Below are 19,159 nucleotides of genomic sequence, written 5' to 3'. Positions count from 1 at the left end.
GGTTGGGTTGATTATCGGGCTTCTCCATTGTCCTATGTGAACGATGTACAGATAGACGCATGTACCTTGCTTTCATTTTTGGCTGTCACACAATTGTACTCGCCAATAAGAGGAACAACTATATAGGTGCATAGAAAAAACCCCGTGTACAAAAGCCCCGTACTAGCCCAAAGTGTTAACATAGTAAACATCGCGAGTAGAGGTGTTTCAGTTCTGTTGTACATCGTCCAAATAAGTTCAGTCCATAAATCAACACGTATAGATCAACAAAAGAACAAAATAGGTGGTGGCGGCGACGGTAGGAGAGGTGAACTGGGAATAGGCGGAAGGAGTCGAAGGGTATAAAACAGATAGCAATTCCAACATAAGAACAACGTCGTATAACAAACAATCACAAGTCATGTAAAAGACACATTCATAATATCATAGTCTCCCATCTTCCTGGCTCGTCGAAAGAGAGTGTCTACCGTACCGCGCCAGGCGGGATGCCACGAGGAGGGGAAACATTGTGATGGAGAGGGTAGGGTGATACACGGGGGGGTTCTGGGAGAGGGTTGCGAGAGCTTGAAGCCCGGCTTTGAGACGGACGCGAGCCGTGCGGATTGGAGTATACCGCGGGAGGACGGTGAAGGGGGAAAGGTCCGTCGATAGCAGGGGGCTTGGGTAAAGGATTATGAGAACGTGAGGTAGGAAATGTGGGTATCGAATAGGATGAATGCGAAGGACCGTACTCGGTAGGGGGTGCAGGAACAATGGGCTCAGAGTGCGACACCAGTGGAGTTTGTGTTCGGCCCTTGTTGGCCGAAGCCTGTCGTTGACGAGGATCGGGTGTGGGTCGAGGCGAGCCAACGTCCGGGATCACAGCGCGTTGGCCACCAGGCACTAAGACACTTTGCCCCTTGTCAAGCCTATCGCGCTCCCAAGCGTCACGAGCTTTGAGCGAGGGTGCCTCGATGGTGTTGACCGACGTGGGACGGGGCTGGAACGGCTGCGCGACCTCAACGTGGGTCCCTTGAGGCAAAACGGGCACGCCGGCGATAACCTCGAATGACTGCTGGACAGGCTGCGCGAGTGCACTTGCGATCGGGGGCACATACGCATCAGTTTGGGAACGCTGTCGGCGGGCCGGCTGGTTCTCTTTGGGCGGGGCAGGCGGGGCGGTAGAAGTAGGGGATGTCGAGCGCGAGTCGTCAGGATTGCGACGCTTGGACTTGCGGGTCTCTTTTGCGACGATGACGACCTCGCGTTCTCCATCGGCTTCGTGGCGATTACGGCGGCTACTGTTGGTGTTTACGAGCGGAGGCGGCTCCCGTCTACGCATTTCCTCTTCCATCAGCCGCTCGCGCTCGAGTCGTTCCCATTCCAGGCGCATCGCTCCAACCCGCTCGCGTTCGATCCGCTCGCGTTCGAGTTCCAGGCGCTCACGCTCCTGACGCTCCTTTTCAACTAGTTCACGGTCTCGTTCGCGAGCAATACGTTCCGCACGTTCCTGCTCTTCCTTTTGACGCTGCAGCATACGTACACGCTCCCGCTCGGCACGTTCTCGCTCCTTGTCTCGCTCCCTCTCGGCTTGTTCGCGCTCAAGCCGCTCGCGTTCCAAGCGTTCTTGCTCGCGTTCCCTCTCGAGTCGCTGACGCTCCAAAAGTTCACGCTCGAGCCGCTCCTGCTCTCTCCTCTCGCGTTCGAGCCTTTCCGCCCGTTCCGTCCGCGCCCGCTCACGTTCCTGCCGATCGCGCTCCACACGCTCCAGCCGTTCCTTTTCATTACGTTCCCACTCGGCACGCTCCCACTCGGCGCGCTGCCTCGCTCTCTCCTCCTTGGCTTCGTCCCTCGCGCGCCTCCGATCCCGCTCGCTCTCAGCCGTCGACTCGCGCTTGTGAAGCTTCTTGAACTCGCCCTGCGCCGCCAATTTTTCCTTCGACACGCTAAACTCGTCGTTCATGTACGGCGCTTTCGGGGGAGGGGACATGGGCGGCGGAGAGTCCAACCACGCGCCCTTGGAGTCGGGGAAAACCATCTTAGACGGGCCGTCGACGAACTTTCCGGGTGGAGGGGACGTGGTTTCGAAGCGCATGACGCTGATGGGCGGAGGGGGAGGAATAATACCCTGGTATTCGACGGGTTTTTCGGAGAACGGGTGGAGGGGCGCGTGGTCCGTGATAGGAGTCATGTACGGCGTCGAGGTGGGCTTGGGATCTGCGAGCTTGGACCCAGCACCCTCGAGCGACCTGGAATGAGCATGGCGGGACGGGATCGAAATCGGCGCCGGCGTCGGGTCGGCCGTCGAGATGCGTTTGCGCGGGCCAGCAGGGCTTGAAGGAACCTCGCTCGACTCGGACGTCGCTGTACCGTAAATCGAATGTCGCGACTCGGGACCCGTATGTCCGCTGCGAGGCCGAGTTTTCGAAGACTTGGTTCGTTCTGGAGTAGGAGCGGGAGCAACAGCGGGCGGATCCTCCTTGACCGGCGAACTCTCCTTGGAAATCTCGATGGGCTGGGGGTTCGATACCACGCGCGCACGGATCTTTGGGAGTGAAGGTTTAACCGCAACAGGGTGGATTTTAGCTAGACTGTCTGTGCTCGCGCGGGAACGTAGGATTCTTTGGCGTGCGGTCGGATCCTGTTGTGTTTTGATAGTATCAGTTCAGTTGAGATGCGAGAGATGAATCGTGATTAAAATTCGAAAAAAAGACTTGATGATTGAGATTCACAAAGTAACCTCATGCATTGAGAGAGTGCCATAAAGACAAGTTTACCCACCTTGGCACCAGACCCTGCATCATCGTCTCCCTGAATCGCATCCACCGAGGTCGTAGACCCGATTGCGGCCGACATCCCGACCGGTCTGAAACCATGAGATTGGTGCACGTCCGCTCCGTTGAGCTGGACCATCCGAGTCAGTACATGTAACACATAAGCAACCAGGATACGCCCAACACGGCAAACGGCCCGACCCAACCTCGCCCGGAACAGGTCCCAAAGCAAAAAAACAAAAACAAAAACCGCCCGAACTCACCGCACTATGATCCTTCAAGGGCTCAGACCGCCGAACAGGCCTAACGGGCGACCCATCCCTCTTATCCCTCCCATTCCGTTTAACAGGCGACTCCCGACCGTTGCGCTTGACGGGTGACTCCCGGCCGTTGCGCTTGACAGGCGACTCCCGGCCGGCCCTCTTCAACAAAGACTCTCGATCACCTCGCTTCACAGGCGACTCCCACCCAGACGAGTCGGGCGACGTCGACCTCGAATGGGAAGCATTCTTTCGGACGACCAGCGGTTTCGTTCCTTCCCTTCCTCTCGCCCCGGACCCAGGCCCAATTCCAGTTGCGGAATCGGGCAACATCCTCCGGCCTTCGGGACTAGTAGCCAACTCGCGATTGCGTCGATTTTCAGGACTGGCGGGCAACTCCTTGTTTCGCTTGGCTTCGGGACTCGTTGTCGCGGTGACAGCCTCTAATTGGGCTCTAAGGATTTGAAGGTTATCCACCGGAGGATCCTTTTCGTAGATAGCAACCTCCTTCTCCTGCCCATAGATAGCCACTTCATTTCCGTACCCAGACTCCCTCTTGCCGCCTCTCCCAGCACCATACCCAGACTCTCTCCTCCCCAACACCACCGCGCCTCCACTTCCCCTGCTTCCTGCTTTACCACCACCAGCATACACAGCAACCTCCTTACCAACCCCATCCTCCTCTCCATCGCTGCCCAAATCAGGATTAACCACGGCCAAAACACCAATCGGCGAGGGCTCCTCTTCCTCCTCGGCGCTGCCGTTACCCAGCAAGAGCGGGCCATCATGAGGCTTGGGCGTCGCGATGCCCCATTTCGGAATCGAGTGCGGCGAGTCGGGGTGTTTGTTGTCCGGGTCGGCGAGCGCGGGTGGGGGCAACAGGTCGTCGGTCGATATATGGGGCGGGTGCGGATGCGGATGCAAGTGCGAATGTGAATGTGAATACGAGTGTGGATGCGAGTACGGGTGAGAATGCGGATAGGGATGAGGATCGGTAGAGACTTTTCGGTGCAACGATTGCCACGACGTTCGGTCCCTCGCATCCCCCGCGGGGACAATCTCGGGCGGAATCCGGGGCGGAGGGGAAAGCTGCGTCTTGATCAGCTGGGACGACCGGAGCTGGGGATCGAGCGGCGAAAAGAGCTCCTGGTGCGACGAGGGCGAGCGAGTGTGTGCATGTGCGTACGCAAGGTTCGTGCTCGATTGCGCAGCCGGGTGCGAGTCGCCAAGAGGCCCGCGGTATATAGAGTGCGTCGTGTCCATGGTCGCTCGTCTCTGTAGACCCGGCTGGACCGTGACGGGCTTGCGCTCGACCGTAAACGACGGTCTGGACGAGTTGTTTTCGGGGTGGGCCATGACGTCGACCGAGCGTCGTCGGATGAGACTCAACTTGCGTGCGAAGCGAGTAAACACATTCCCAGACTTGTGGTCCTTTCCGACGTGGTTGAGGAGCTTGTGAGGGGGGACTTTGCGGGTGTCTTGCACGGACGCAGAGCGCGGGGGGTCCTTGTCTTTATCCTTGTCCTTGTCCTTGTCGCGCGAGGTGATGCGAGAGAGAAAGCTGTTGATCGAGGCCGCGCTTATTTTGCGCTCGCGGTGGGGTTTATTGGTGGTGACCGACGGCGGAGCAGGTCCTCGAAGAGGAGACATGGGAGACATGGGAGGGTCCGGTGCGGAATGGTGCTGGGACGATGGCGGACGATGATGCTGAAACGAGGCCGAGGGGGGTCTCTGCGACGACGAGGGTCTACGCTGTGACGCAGTGGGAGACTTGGTCTGGGGAATCTGAGCAGGAAACTTGGCAGACGGAAGTTCGACAATTTCGATGTCGCGGCCGGGCCGTCGAGGGAGCTCTCGTGCGAATTGGGAATGGATCGGGGTTTCGATGCTCCGAGATGAATCAAGACTCGCAGCGCTGGACTGGGATGTAGAGCGACCACGTTTGCTGAGCTTGCGACGAGTGCGTTTTTCGGTTGTGGTTGGTGTTGCATCGGTGGGAAAGGCAATTCCCTGTGTTTGGGCAAGGGACTGACTGGAGGGGGAGAGCGGGGGTCTGGACCTCCCACGTAGTCCGCTTGTACGTCCAGCAGGGTCGGGATTGTCCTCGTCGACGCTGGATTTTCGGGTAAAGAGGGAAGTAAGACCGCCTCGACTAGCCGAGGTCGAACGCCGCTTGCTTAATTTTCGTTTGGCACGATGGCCGCTCAAGAGATCGGGGGAGCCAGGGGGTTCGGGTAGCGGTGGTTCGGGATCTGCGAGGTTGATGGCGGAAGTGGACTGCGATAGCGGGGAGGGGCCTTTGCGGGGTGCGCTCGAGGGGCCAGCCAAGGAGCGGGTATGGGGGGATCCACCCTATGAAAAAAAAAATTAAGCTGAATGTAATAATGAATAAAATGAATATATACTTGCCTCCATAGTGGACTCTCTTGTTCGTCCAAAGGGGCGACCGACGACCATTTCTCCGGCGTCGTAGGGACTGGAATGGTGCCAGGCACCGCCAAAGGGGTCTGTGCCGTCCATGAGATCTGTTGCGTCGGCGGGGAGTGGCTGCATGGACGTATGGGGACTGGCAGGGGGTCGCTTGAGCCAAGTCGAGAGGCGATGGGAAGCGGCGGGACCAGCGTTGAGAGCACTCATGGGGTCGAGCGAGGGGCTGTTGAGGGGACCGGCAGTGGAGGCAGGAGAGGCCGTGATGGTCTCGAGGCCAGCCATGCCTGCAGAGCCACCAAACTGGGGCGACATGGCCAGCACACTCGGGCGACGGACAGAGAGGGACGAGCGCACACTGCCACCGACATGGCCAGAGCCGACGCCGGAAAAAACGGAGCCAGAGGAGACGAGCGAGGGCAAGCGCTGGGTCGCATATGATTGGGCAAGCTCACGTTGGAGGCGTTCTCGGGCGCTGGCAGAGAGCAGGTGGAGGTTGTAGTATCGGGGCGGGGCACGTGCGACAAAGGACGGAGGCTGGTATATCTCGTAGCGTCTTAGGTGCCATGGAACCCGGCTCTGGTCGCGTACGGTCATCGAATCCGGTCGTCGTCCGCTCTGCGCCTTGCGGGGCTGCGGATTCGCCGGTGGCGCTAAGGCGGGGGCGGGCGAGGGGTCAGGCCTATCGCTAGGGACAGCGCCGGGCGAGGGCGATCGGTCGTGGTCGTGATCTTCTTCCTCCGGTCAACTATCCAATCCCAATCCGCTGACAACTCAAAACTTACCGCTCTCTCCTTGGCTCGCTACTCATCCCCATTAGCACTACAGCATGCAACACACATGTTCACTCACTCCTCTTCTTCTTTTTCTCCCCATCCGTCCGCATAAAACTATGTCGCCAGCTCTTTCCCCGGCTCTGTCGCTTCGACAGCCGTCGCTGCATATCCACCCGCTCTTGCTCTACATAGTACAACTCCATCTCCTTTTCAGACACCGGCGAACGAGGGCCTTCGGATGCCTGTACATACATACACTTAATTAATACCATGGCTCTAGATGACCATCTCCCCCACTCGCCTCTTCAAAGGGCTCCGCCTCTACCAACGGATTCACAATCGTCGACGCCATCCCTTGCCTATCCCAGACGGCAACAAACAACTCGGAGTGAAAAAGAACCAGCGGGCTAATATCAGATTCCCCCACACGCAATAGTCCATCCAAGTTTACATCAGCTTTCTACAGACCGAACCCAAGTTGTATGCGCATACCTACCTAACCTGCCCCCTGCACACTCGAACTCGGTAGTGTTTGCGTCAACAAGTAAACGAGGACCACGGGCGCCTGTTTTTGCGTCAACATCCACTGACACCGACAACAAACATATGCCATTCCCTCCCCCCTCCCACGTGGTATCCGCGCTTGTGCCTCCCCCTGCTTGGCCGAGTCTCGGCTTCCATCTCGTATCGTTCATCCATCATCATTGCAGGCCTTTTTTCCTTTCCATGTCAATATTCTTGGTATGAATCCAAATTACAAAGGAGAACGCGTCATGGCTGCTGGAGCTGCCATGTGGCTACAACTCAGTGGCCTCAGTGGCTCGCGGTCCATGTTTCCCCATGTGTAATCCTACACAGTCGCCAGAGAACCCCCCCTTTCTCCGCATATAGAACTACATATTATCTCATTTTGCCCGCGTTTGGGAAGAGATGAGGTAGGAAAGCTTCCCGATATCGATTTCGACCCTTGTAAACTCTCGCATCCACGCGCAGCCCGCCAGGGTTACGCATACTTTAAATCCAAGCTCGCACGTTCCCGGCTTACTGCGCGCACACACGCCCCCAATTAAACCATGGCATGACACACAGGAGCAGACGACATGAATCCCATGGGTCCCATGGGCCAGAACGTATCGTATAGTGCGTGACGTGGTTGTTGCAACGTCATACGCATGCATCGTGTTCAGAACAGACCAGGCGCTTGTCGGCTTGCCGTACCCGTTTCCCGGTCCCGGCCAAGTTAACGTTTACGCACGGTCCGAGGAGATCAGGTAACAAGGAGAATGCCGAGAAGCGAGCAGACTAGCTGAAAACGTATGTACACAATCGTGATGGATCAATCCCCCTAAGCCCTCATCTGCGTCCAATGCGCTCTTTGGAAATGACATGCCAAGTGCACCTTCAATTCGGCATGATTGGGTGATTGGTGGGACTGTATAGTTCCTTTGATCCGAGGTGAGCTTAACTTGTGGCCTGACTGAGGATTTGGGCATCCCGGACGTTCATAACGTGAGCACAACCCGTGGGATTATATCTCGTCCCTTGCCAGCCACCGCGGACCTTACGTACGCGGGTCTACCCCTTTGTGAGTCCCTAACTATCTCCTCTGATTTATTTCCCCTTTTTTTCTGCCGTCTTGCGGCCGAATGACTCTTGGTCCCCGGGTCCAAGTAATAAATCCGGTTTGTTTTTTTCTCTTGGGAATACGGCACAAACCATGTGACATTCAATTTTTTTTCTTTCAATTTCATTTGTGTCCTCAAATAGTAAACCTAAACAATACCAGTCTACTTTTTCAACAACAAAGCATGCCCTAGACAGATACCTGTCAAAACACCATTATTCTCACAAGTACCAACGCATATATACTCACAAGTCACATGTTCCGGAACAAATGTTGACACCTGGATAATAAACCCGACTCAGCAACCTCCCTCTCCGACCGAACAAAAAAAGAATCGCAACTCACAAAGTAATACGAGTGATCATACCCCGCACGTTCCCTCACGCTCACCGTATTATCCCCAAACCCAGCCTGCTTGGCAGCAGCCACAAAGTTCTCGGGCAGCAACTGCCCAGAATTGTAGAAATTATCGGCCGTACCCTGCGCATACACGCACAACATACGTCAGCGTTATCATCATTCCCCAAAGCACGAATTCAAACGCGAGGACGGGTATGACGCACATAGTCAGCTAGAATCTGCACGTTTTTGCCCTTGGCCTTGGCAATGAGCTCAGTCGCATCGTGTGCTTTGCCTTCTTCCAATTCGCCCTAGAGTTACACACACCGGACCGTCAGCCGTCATTTCATTTCTGCAAGAGGCAAAAAAAGGGGCAAGGAAAGAAAGAAACTGTGGAAATACCTTCAAATATCCCTTGAATGCCTTGTCTCCCCACGGACACTTGGTCGGATTCAAAATCGGCGCAAATCCACTCGCAGCTCTATACACAACACCTTCCCGCTCTTCCAAAACCCCCTTCAAATAAAGCGTAATCGCACCATGACCACCCATCGAATGACCCATCACGCTCTGCCGCTCCAAATCCAACACCCCCAACCTGCTCGTTCTCCTTTAACACGCGCTGAATCTCGGACGTGATCAGCTTCTCCATGTTGTAGTGCTTGGACCACGCATCGGCCGTCGCGTTGAGATAGAACCCGGCGCCGGTTCCAAAGTCCCATGAATCGTCTTCGGTCGGGATTTGTGCGCCTCGCGGGGACGTGTCTGGGAAAAGAAGCGCGAGCGAATGTTGGGATGCTGGGAGGAGGAGACCGGCTTTCCATGGTGCGGTATCTTCGTTGCATGTTAATCCAGCGAGGTAGGTGACCACCGGGACCTGAAATTCACATCGCATATGATAGCTCTCCTCATCAAAACTCGGTGAATTATATGGGCTCTCGCACCTTGGCAGACGAACTCGCACCCTCGGGAACGAACAAATTAAAATGCGTTTCGAGCCCGCCGAGCGCGTCGGATACGAATTTGTACTTGGTGATCGAGCCACCAAATGCCTTGTTCTGCGCAACCTGTTCGAGGTTTACCATCTTGATTGTGTTGGGGAGGTGATCAGAGATAGGTTGAGATTCGTTGGAAGGAATGCATTTATCATCTTCTCCTGGGTGGAGGCGGGTGATCTGATTCCGTTTGGTGATCGCTGGTTTGACGTCAATTGATGGAGCGCATGATTGATGTGAAATTCGGCTGTATATTATGTGTAGTTAACTCTGCCCTCCACCACATACTATACGTAGAGTGCGAGAGGATATTACTGTACTGGTATTAGAAAGTGGTTTGTTTTGGAAAGCAGATTGTCTCGATAAATAAAACGACGCCAAGAATCTACTATGTCAGAGCAAGAGAACTCAGAGAATAATAATCAGCACCCCCCTCCGAGTCCCCAAATCCCTATATTTGCCAATCTTACTCTCATCACTCGGAGTCCTAGAGCTCCCAAGTTCAAACGATCCAAATACTATTACCGCGACGGAAGCGCTGTGTTCTTGGCTGGAGACACTTTATTTAAGGTAGGGTTGTAACTATTACACTACACATGAGGATTCTCGATATTGGCTAACATGCTTACGTCTAGTTTCAAGCGTCGTTGATAGCCGCAGATCCCGACGTTCGGAACTACGAATTCGAGGACTTAACGAGAGACTTGATCAATCGCTTGGATGCAGACATTAATGCATCAGGCTCTAGCGATACAAACCCTATTGTTCTTCCGGCAGATATCACGGCAGGTTTATTCGAATGTTTCTTATCACTTCAATTTGGAGGGTAAATTTTCTCTCGCTACATCCCCGACGAAGTTTTTTATGACATCTCCTATAATAGTGTTACAAACTGTAGAAATCACTTGTACATACTAGAACAATCTAGTATATTCCATGTAATCGAGTCAGTGCTAACTAACCAATCAGCTATATGCGCAGTAAAGCGCAGTAAGTACGCGTCACCCCTATAAGTGACTCGACTGGTTGGTTCACGGGTATATAAGGGGGGCTTGTTCTGTCTCCTAACGAATCATCCTATTCTCACTCAATTTCACTCTCGTTCATACTTTGTAATTAATTTGTTCTATAATATATTTGTTTCTATATACATTTTACTTCTTTCTACAGGTTATGAGCCCCGCCTGAACGCTTATAGCCTACTTGTACATAGAAACCTATATATACATACCGAGTACTCAACCTACCCCTTAGTCACTATGACTGACCCCTCAGGAGCAAATGCCGGCGGCGCTGGCAGTTTGCATTGGATCCCTCCCTTACGAGGAGCCAACAACTATAACGTCTGGCGTATCCAAATGGAGGACGTACTCACCGACCTTGATTTATATGGACACGCAGACGGATCAAAACTTAAACCAAACCCTAAGGTAGAAGTTGCAATCACTGGCCGTAAAGACAATGAAGGTAACCGCTTACCTGACTTGGAAGTCAACAGCAACAACCCCTTATATGCGTCTTGGATTAAAGCCGACCGCAAAGCGCTATCGAACATAAGACTAAGAGTTGACGGAAGTGTACTTACTCACATACAAGGTTGTACAACTGCCGCCGACGCCTGGTCTACGTTAGAAGCCACATTCCAAGTCAAAGGTACTGTTGGACTCATTGACTTACGGAGACAATTCTTCAGTCATTGGATGACCAATGGTGAAGACATTGAGGAACACATCCAGCAAATGCGCGGATGTGTCATAACCTCCTAACATATACCATTGGATTCGCACGTTTTTTCTGATATTTTTAGTATTTTTTACGGACTTGATATCTTTTGTTTTTTGATCACGTGATCACGGCGCTTATTATGCCGAGATGCCGCGCCAAGATGCCGTGCCAAGGGCGCTTAGGAGAAATCCACGCTTTTGCGCAGCCCGCAGCACGCTTCTCATTTGTCTTAGCTACTTCTTTCTCTCACGCGCACAGACCATGTAGATAGTGTGCTTTGTCTATATATACAGCAGGGAAATTGCTTGGAGACACCAAGTTGATTTTACCTTGTCTCATATTCATTGAGGAGGCTCCAGCCAGTTAAGTAACCGGCCCCAGAAGTTCAGCTGACGTTATCCCCTACCTTCACCTACCACACCTCCCAGGCCTCCGGCCCCTTTGTCAGCAGTAGATAGCATTAGAGCGCCTTAAGCGCCAGTAGTATAGCCTTAGATAAGTTAGATACATACGTGTGCTTGTAGTAGTACGGCCTTAAGCGCCCCTCTTCACTAGCGAGTACCCACCTTACCGTGGTGTACGACATTGTAAAATCAACTTGCTTGTAGGCTTGATCAACAAACAAGAAGACTCCTAGTACTAGCACAAGGGAAATAACCGTGATTGGGGCTACCTTGTGGGACATAATAATCAAAAGTCCCCCACCCCCACATAGTACCAAATTGCTATAAGGCTAACAAGTCCTATCGTCCGCGTACCACGAGTTTTGCCAGAACTCTGCAGTTAGCGACCCTAGTCAGCTGAATTACCCGCTTGCAAAAAACCTGCTTGTATCACGATTGCCAGATCTGCTGATTCGTTGTAGGGATTGTCCAACGCTAGGTATTTGACGCAAGGGTTTAGCGTAGACACACTGCAAAAAAACCGCTCATAAGTCCTGTATCAGGCACCCCATTCCCCCCACGCCGTTTCACAATTCCATCCACACGCTCTGGCGTCCCACACCCATACTCCTGTCCTTCCAGTCGCTCCTCTCAACGTTCCGTGGCAACCCACTCCCAATCACCCTCTTGCGGCCCATCACCCCCTCCGCAACACGTGCCCGGAATGGAACCAGAGCCGACCACTGCCGCTCTCCTTGAGGCTATCCTCAACCTCACCAACCAAGTCGGGTCCTTGCAGGCCCAAATATCATCCCAAGGCCAACAGCTTGCAGAGCTCAAAGCCATATGCAAGGAAACCAACAACCTTGTTGGTGACAAAGATCAGGGCGGAACCCAAGCCAAGCCTGGCCCATCGACTGGGCCTGTTACCCCTCCAACCCACACAGGAGGGGAAACCCACACTCCAGGCACGGTTAGGCCTGGGCTCAAGGCCCCTTTCAGGCCATCAAGAGGAACAGGGTTTGATTCAGAGGAAGAAGAGGAGCCCAGACGCCCCAAAAAAGAGCCTTGCAGCACGCCTAGGAGCCTCAGCTCCCTCACCCCCTTTGACACGGGGTCCAGCGTGAAGCGCTCCAAGATGGACCTCCCAGATCCTTACAAGGGAGAAGTCAGGGGCCAAAAAGCCACTCAATGGCTGGATAGGATGATGCTCTGGGTAGCCCTCCATCGTGATCAATTTGACGAGGAGGAACAGATGGTTGTGTGGATCCTATACCACATGACTGACAAAGCTGCCAACTGGGCACTCCCCATCATTGGGACAATCATCAAGGGCAAGGGAAATCCCCCTACCACCATAACGGCCTTAACAGCCAAATTTAAGGAAGCCTTTGCAGATCCCAATGCCAAGAGGGCAGCCGCCAGAAAGATTGCCGCGCTAACTCAGACCACAACCACGGCTGAGTATGTCACCAAATTCCGCAATCTCATGGCGGAACTTGATTGGAACAAGGAGGCATATATTGCCCAATTCATGCGCGGCCTTCACTGGAAGGTCAAGGAACTGCTGTCTACCAAGGATAGCATCCCTGACAATCTCGAAGCCATCTTTGCAGCGGCAATTAAAATTGACAATATCCGCCGCAAAAATGAGGAGAACTGCCCTAAAAAGGCACCAGCCAAGTCCCCGGCCACCGTGGCCACCTCCACTACCACCACCAGGGTTCGCCTATCCAAGGACCCCAATTATGTCACTCCGGAGGAACGGGATTGTTGCCACGCATCAGGACTTTGCGTCAAGTGCGGTCAGAAGGGTCACGGGATCAAACAATGCCCCAATGGCTGGAAGGCTACCGTCAAGGAGGTAGCTAAGGTTGCAGAGGAAGGAGGGTCGGGAAAAGACTAAGGCCAAGGACTACCGTCAAGCCCCTGGCCCCTAAAATAGATGTGCATGTATTGGATTGTGAAATTGTATCTCTGGCTATGGACTCAAATAAAAAGCCTCTCTTATTTATCAATCTTGAACTGCACAATTTCCCGACGGAACACCTCAGAACCCTTATCAATTCAGGAGCCACATTGAACTTTATCTCCCCCTCAATTGTGGAAAAATATAAAATCCCAAAAACCCAACTCAAAAATCCACGAGTTGTGAGAATGTTAGATGGTACTATATCCCAGACTGGTTGCATTTGGCACCAGGTTCAACTCGCGGTCTTGGCCAATGGCCATTCACACCACATCCCTTTCCTTGTTTGCCCCATAGGCAACACCCCGGCTATCCTAGGCATGACATGGCTCACTTTGGAATCCCCTTTGATTGACTGGCAACAGGGACATGTTACGTTCCCTGAACAGGCCCAGATAGCATCCAAAGAAGAGGCAGACACCAACCCATTGGCGGACCTTCCAGAACAATACCACAAATTTGCTAAAGTCTTTGGCAAAGAAGAGTTCAAGGTCCTTCCTCCACATAGGGAATACGACATCTCTATTGACCTTGTCCCTGATGCCAAGCTCTCCCCTGGTCCAATTTATGGCATGACAGACGCCGAGTCCAAGGCCCTCAAGCAGCATATCAAGGAAGAACTAGCCACGGGCAAAATTTGCCCCAGTACCTCCTCAGCAGGCGCCCCTGTTATGTTTGTAAAAAAAGCGGATGGTTCCCTGAGATTGGTGGTTGACTACAGGAAGCTTAACAACGTCACCCACAAAAACGTCTACCCACTTCCCAGACAGGATGACCTCATGGCTAAGCTGCAAAACGCCAAACTATTCACAAAGTTAGATCTCCGCTGGGGGTACAATAATGTGCGCATCAAAGAAGGCGACGAATGGAAAACGGCCTTCAGAACCAAATATGGCCTTTTCAAGTACTTAGTCATGCCTTTTGGCCTTACCAATGCCCCTGCAGCATTCCAGCACTTCATGAACAACCTGTTCAGGGATCTAATTGATGTGACAGTAGTAATCTATTTGGACAATATCCTTATCTTCTCAGAGAACCCAGAAGATCACCCAAACCATGTCAGAGAAGTGCTATTGCGACTAATGAAGAACCAGCTGTTTTGCAAGTTGTCAAAGTGCCATTTCCACGTTACTACGGTCGACTACCTAGGCATTGTTATCTCCACCTCCGGATTCTCAATGGACCAGAAGAAAATAGAAGCCGTCACAACATGGCCCACTCCCAAAACGGTCAAACAGGTCCAGGCCTTCCTAGGATTTACCAACTACCTCCGCCGATTCATTCCCAATTTTAGCTCCGTTGCACGCCCCCTGCATAATCTCACAAAAAAGGAAACCCCTTGGTCATGGGGTAACCTGGAGGAAGCTGCCTTCCAGGAGCTAAAGTCCCTTGTCACCCAGTCACCCGTCCTAATCCATTCCAACCCCAGCCTTCCCTACTACCTAGAAACGGACGCATCAGGGGTAGCCATGGGAGCTATCCTAAGCCAACGAGCAGAGGATAACCGCCTTCACCCAGTTGCATATATGTCCAAGTCCTTTTCCGGTGCTGAAGCCAACTATGACACCCACAATAAGGAGCTTCTAGCAATCATCAAAGCCCTGGAAGAATGGCGTATTTTCCTGGAAGCAACAGACAAGCCAATCCAGGTCTTCACAGACCACAGGAACCTGGAATATTGGATGCAGGCTAGGACTTTTAACCGGAGGCATGCCAGATGGCGCATCTTCCTGAGTGACTTCAACTTTGAAATCCACTACCAACCAGGTAAACAGTTGGGGAAACCAGATGCATTGTCCAGACGCTCAGACTATATTGATTCACCTCAGGAGCCAGAAATCATGTTACCATCAGAGGTCTTTGCCAACACGTCAGAAGCGGAACTTGAGATTGTTACAGAAATCCAAGAGAAACTGAAGGATGATCCATCCCTAGAACCCATCATCCAATTCCTGACAGAGGATGCGGACAATGCACCTCCATCCATTTGAAAAGCCTATTGGGACTATGATTGGGAGGAAGATCTCCTTTGGTATTGCGGAAAATTGGTAGTTCCAGACTCGGAGCCCATCAAGGAATGATTGCTTAAAGAATTCCATGACTCCCCCCTGGCGGGACACCCCAGGCAACAAAGAACCCTAGAGCTCCTGAACCGCAACTACTGGTGGCCAGGAATGAAGTCATCCGCTAAGGAATGGGTAGAGTGCTGTCCTATCTGCCAAACCAACCGCCGCGCGCACGCCCCCGTCATTTCCCTAAAGCCCTTAGAAGTCCCCCGTTCCCTTTCCACACAATATCCTATGACTTCATCACAGGATTCCCCAAGTCTAATGGGTACAATGCAATTCTAGTTGTAATCAACTCCTTCTCTAAGTTTGGTCACTTCATCCCAACCACAAAGAAGGTCACAGCCAAGGGCCTAGCAGACCTGTTCATCACCCACGTTTGGAAGTTACACGGACTACCGGTCAAGACAGTCTCAGACCGCGGAACAACGTTCACAGGAAAATTCCTAAGAGCACTGTACCAACGCCTTGGGGTCAACCCGGCCTTCTCCTCAGCCTACCACCCGGAATCGGACAGACAAACAGAAAGAGTGAACCAATTCATTGAGTTCTATCTTAGATCCTACGTTGCGGCAGACCATTCAGACTGGGCTACCTGGTTACCATTAGCAGAATATGCGTACAACAACGCTAGACACTTGGCTACTGGGAAAACCCCCTTTGAACTTGTCTATGGAAGAAGTCCCATCATGAGTCCATCCAATGTGCCGGCGAATGTCCCAGAAGCCAACCACGTAGCAGACACCCTAGCTCAAGAGTGGAAAGAGGCAGAATCCGCTCTGAGACTTACAAAGGAAAGGATGGCAGGGAACAAGGGGATAATTCCAGAATATGCAATTGGCAAAAAAGTATGGCTGGATGGAAAAAACGTGGAACTAAGAACCAACTCTAACAAATTGGACCCCAAGAGATTAGGCCCTTTTGAAGTCTTAGAGAAAATATCCAGCCACGCGTACCGCCTGAAACTTCCGGAAACCTTAAAGATCCATGACATATTCTACGTAGGGTTGTTATCCAAGGTTTACAAGTCTCCCAGCCAACCCTTCCCAGAATGCCCCCCTCCAGAAACAATTGAAGGGGAAGAAGAATATGAAGTGGAACAGATCATCGACTCCAAAAGGCAAAAAGGAAAATGGCTCTACCTGATCAAATGGAAAGGATATGGACCAGAAGACAATTCATGGGAACCAGAAGAACTCTTGGAACACAGTCAAGAGGAAATCTGATGCTTTAACAGGTCACAACTGAAAAAGGCTTGTGACTCCGCCAAGAGCCTTTAAGGGGGGGCAATGTCATAACCTCCTAACATATACCATTGGATTTGCACGTTTTTTCTGATATTTTTAGTATTTTTTACGGACTTGATATCTTTTGTTTTTTGATCACGTGATCACGGCGCTTATTATGCCAAGATGCCGCGCCAAGATGCCGTGCCAAGGGCACTTAGGAGAAATCCACGCTTTTGCGCAGCCCGCAGCACGCTTCTCATTTGTCTTAGCTACTTCTTTCTCTCACGCGCACAGACCATGTAGATAGTGTGCTTTGTCTATATATACAGCAGGGAAATTGCTTGGAGACACCAAGTTGATTTTACCTTGTCTCATATTCATTGAGGAGGCTCCAGCCAGTTAAGTAACCGGCCCCAGAAGTTCAGCTGACGTTATCCCCTACCTTCACCTACCACACCTCCCAGGCCTCCGGCCCCTTTGTCAGCAGTAGATAGCATTAGAGCGCCTTAAGCGCCAGTAGTATAGCCTTAGATAAGTTAGATACATACGTGTGCTTGTAGTAGTACGGCCTTAAGCGCCCCTCTTCACTAGCAAGTACCCACCTTACCGTGGTGTACAACAGGATGGTACCAACAAATAAACAGTATCAGTAAGGACTCATGCACTGAGGTCGATTGGATAATGACGCTCATTGCAAGCTTACCTGATAGCTGGGATACGTTTACGCAATCTGTAAACTTCCAATTCAATCTAGACAACAAGAACAAACAAGCAAATCAAATCAGCGATTTGAGGTCACAAATATTAGCAGAAGCCCACCATAGAAATACTAGAGGTACTGATGGAAAGGCATTCTTTAGTACAAACAAATCAACTGTAAATAGAGCTATACGTACCAATGGTAAAGGTCCAGATAAGACTAAGTTGAAATGCAACAACTGCAGACAACTTGGCCATTGGATAGCTGAGTGCCAAAGCCCCGGCAGAGGTGCATTCAAATCAGGAAATAAAGGTAATGGACAAAACAGACAAATAAACTTACCAAATAAAACCCAATTTAACAATGCTAGAACGCATATAGCCGTGGAAAAGTCCACATCAGCCAACTACGCATTCTCAACCATCAAGGAATCATATGGAACCATTAGTAAGCTAACAAATGCATGGATAGCCAATAGCAGAACAACAACTCACATATCAAATAACCAGAACTTATTTTCCAAATATAGTAAGTCATCTGGACACGTATCCGGCGTATCCGGAACCAAGCCAATAATTGGCCAAGGGACAATAGAACTTGAATGTCTCAGTGACCCCAAGACAAACAAGTACGTCACTATTAGACTTACTAATGTAGCTCACATGCCAAGCTCACCTGTGAATCTTATCAGTCTATCTTTGATAACTGATAAAGGCTTCCAAGTTTCAATGGATTGAGACCGCTGAGTAATATATGGACCAAACAATGAATGTATTACTTATGGTTCAAAGCTCAAAGAACGCGCAAAAGGGAATTTGTGGAAAATAAATGCGCGCTACATTAACAAACAAAACGCAAACAATAAGTCCACTGAACTGGCACTCTTTAAACAAACTGGTTGAACTTGGTTTGACTGGCATAAAGTTCTTGGGCACATTGGCCTGCAAGCTCTCCAATGCCTAAAAAACACTGACACTGTAAAAGGTATGGAAATATGTTATAACCTCCTAACATATACCATTAGAATCGCACGATTTTTCTATTATTTTTAGTATTTTTTACGGACTCAATATCTTTTGTTTTTTGACCACGTGATCTTGGCGCTTATTATGCCAAGATGCCGCGCTGAGATGCCGTGCCAAGGGCGCTTAGGAGAAATCCACGCTTCTGCACAGCCCGCAGCAGGCTTCTCTTTCACATGGACGCTTCCTTATCTCACGCACAGACCATGTAAATACTTTCCCCTTTGTCTATATAAACAGCAGGAAAATTGCTTGGAGATCCCAAGTCAATTTTACCTCGTCTCATATTCATTGAGGAGGATTAGTCAGCCAGCTAAGTAGCAGGCCCCCAGTAGTACTTAGACGCTCACCACCCCTTAACTCACCACACCTCCAGGCCTAAGGCCCCCCCGCATTAGTTAGTAGTAGTAGTCCGCCTCAAGCGGAAGTAGTATAGCCTTATTAGTTAGATTACATACGTGTTGCTTGTAGTAGTACGGCCTTAAGCGCCCAACTCCACCAGCGTGTGCCCACCTTACAGTGGTGCACGACATTGTAAAATCAACTTGCTGTAGGCTTTGATTGACAACAAGAGGACTCCCAGTACTAGCACAAGGGAAAAAACCGTGATTGGGGCTACTTTGTGGAGCATAATAATCAAAAGCTCCCCACCCCCACGTAGTACCAAATTGCTATAAGGCTGACGAGCTCTGATTGCCCGCATACCCCGAGTTTTGCCGGAACTCAGTACTCAGCAACCCTAGACCGCTGAAATACCCGCTTGCTGAAAACCCGCCCATATCACGACCGCCAGGTCTGTTGATTTGTTGTAGGGACAGTCCAACGCTAGGTACTAGACGCAAGGGTTTAGCGCCAGTCCAGTACAGAAAAACCGCTCATAAGTCCTGTCAC

General features: G+C 51.5%; 5 protein-coding genes across 5 annotated transcripts; 4 read left to right on the top strand and 1 right to left on the bottom strand.

Moving 5' to 3' along the window:
- Positions 1–463: 463 nt before the first annotated feature.
- On the bottom strand, positions 464–9,264 carry RhiXN_11639 (uncharacterized protein; the record flags this gene model as incomplete). The annotated part of the gene is made up of 12 exons (XM_043331454.1): positions 464–2,620; positions 2,761–2,883; positions 3,017–5,365; positions 5,465–5,977; positions 6,032–6,171; positions 6,226–6,243; positions 6,293–6,458; positions 8,186–8,320; positions 8,404–8,490; positions 8,582–8,660; positions 8,728–9,056; positions 9,124–9,264. The coding sequence occupies 12 exons, from the start codon at positions 9,262–9,264 to the stop codon at positions 464–466; spliced, it is 6,237 nt and encodes a 2,078-aa protein (XP_043184964.1).
- A 300-nt stretch (positions 9,265–9,564) lies between these two features.
- On the top strand, positions 9,565–10,004 carry RhiXN_11638 (uncharacterized protein; the record flags this gene model as incomplete). The annotated part of the gene is made up of 2 exons (XM_043331453.1): positions 9,565–9,744; positions 9,810–10,004. The coding sequence occupies 2 exons, from the start codon at positions 9,565–9,567 to the stop codon at positions 10,002–10,004; spliced, it is 375 nt and encodes a 124-aa protein (XP_043184963.1).
- A 429-nt stretch (positions 10,005–10,433) lies between these two features.
- RhiXN_11637 (Retrotransposon gag protein) lies at positions 10,434–13,188 on the top strand (the record flags this gene model as incomplete). Its single annotated transcript, XM_043331452.1, has 2 exons — positions 10,434–10,884; positions 11,846–13,188. 2 exons carry the CDS (start codon positions 10,434–10,436, stop codon positions 13,186–13,188), a joined length of 1,794 nt encoding a protein of 597 aa, XP_043184962.1.
- Positions 13,189–13,265: 77 nt separating this feature from the next.
- RhiXN_11636 (Retrotransposable element Tf2 protein) lies at positions 13,266–15,242 on the top strand (the record flags this gene model as incomplete). The annotated part of the gene is made up of 1 exon (XM_043331451.1): positions 13,266–15,242. The coding sequence occupies one exon, from the start codon at positions 13,266–13,268 to the stop codon at positions 15,240–15,242; it is 1,977 nt and encodes a 658-aa protein (XP_043184961.1).
- Positions 15,243–15,445: 203 nt separating this feature from the next.
- On the top strand, positions 15,446–16,543 carry RhiXN_11635 (uncharacterized protein; the record flags this gene model as incomplete). Its single annotated transcript, XM_043331450.1, has 1 exon — positions 15,446–16,543. One exon carries the CDS (start codon positions 15,446–15,448, stop codon positions 16,541–16,543), a length of 1,098 nt encoding a protein of 365 aa, XP_043184960.1.
- Between the last annotated feature and the right edge of the window lie 2,616 nt (positions 16,544–19,159).

This window comes from Rhizoctonia solani, chromosome 12, assembly GCF_016906535.1.
Source record: "Rhizoctonia solani chromosome 12, complete sequence".
In the NCBI taxonomy this organism is placed as follows: Eukaryota; Fungi; Basidiomycota; class Agaricomycetes; order Cantharellales; family Ceratobasidiaceae; genus Rhizoctonia; species Rhizoctonia solani.
The sequence above is the reverse complement of the archived record's forward strand: the minus strand, read 5'-3'. Positions and strand labels throughout refer to the sequence as shown.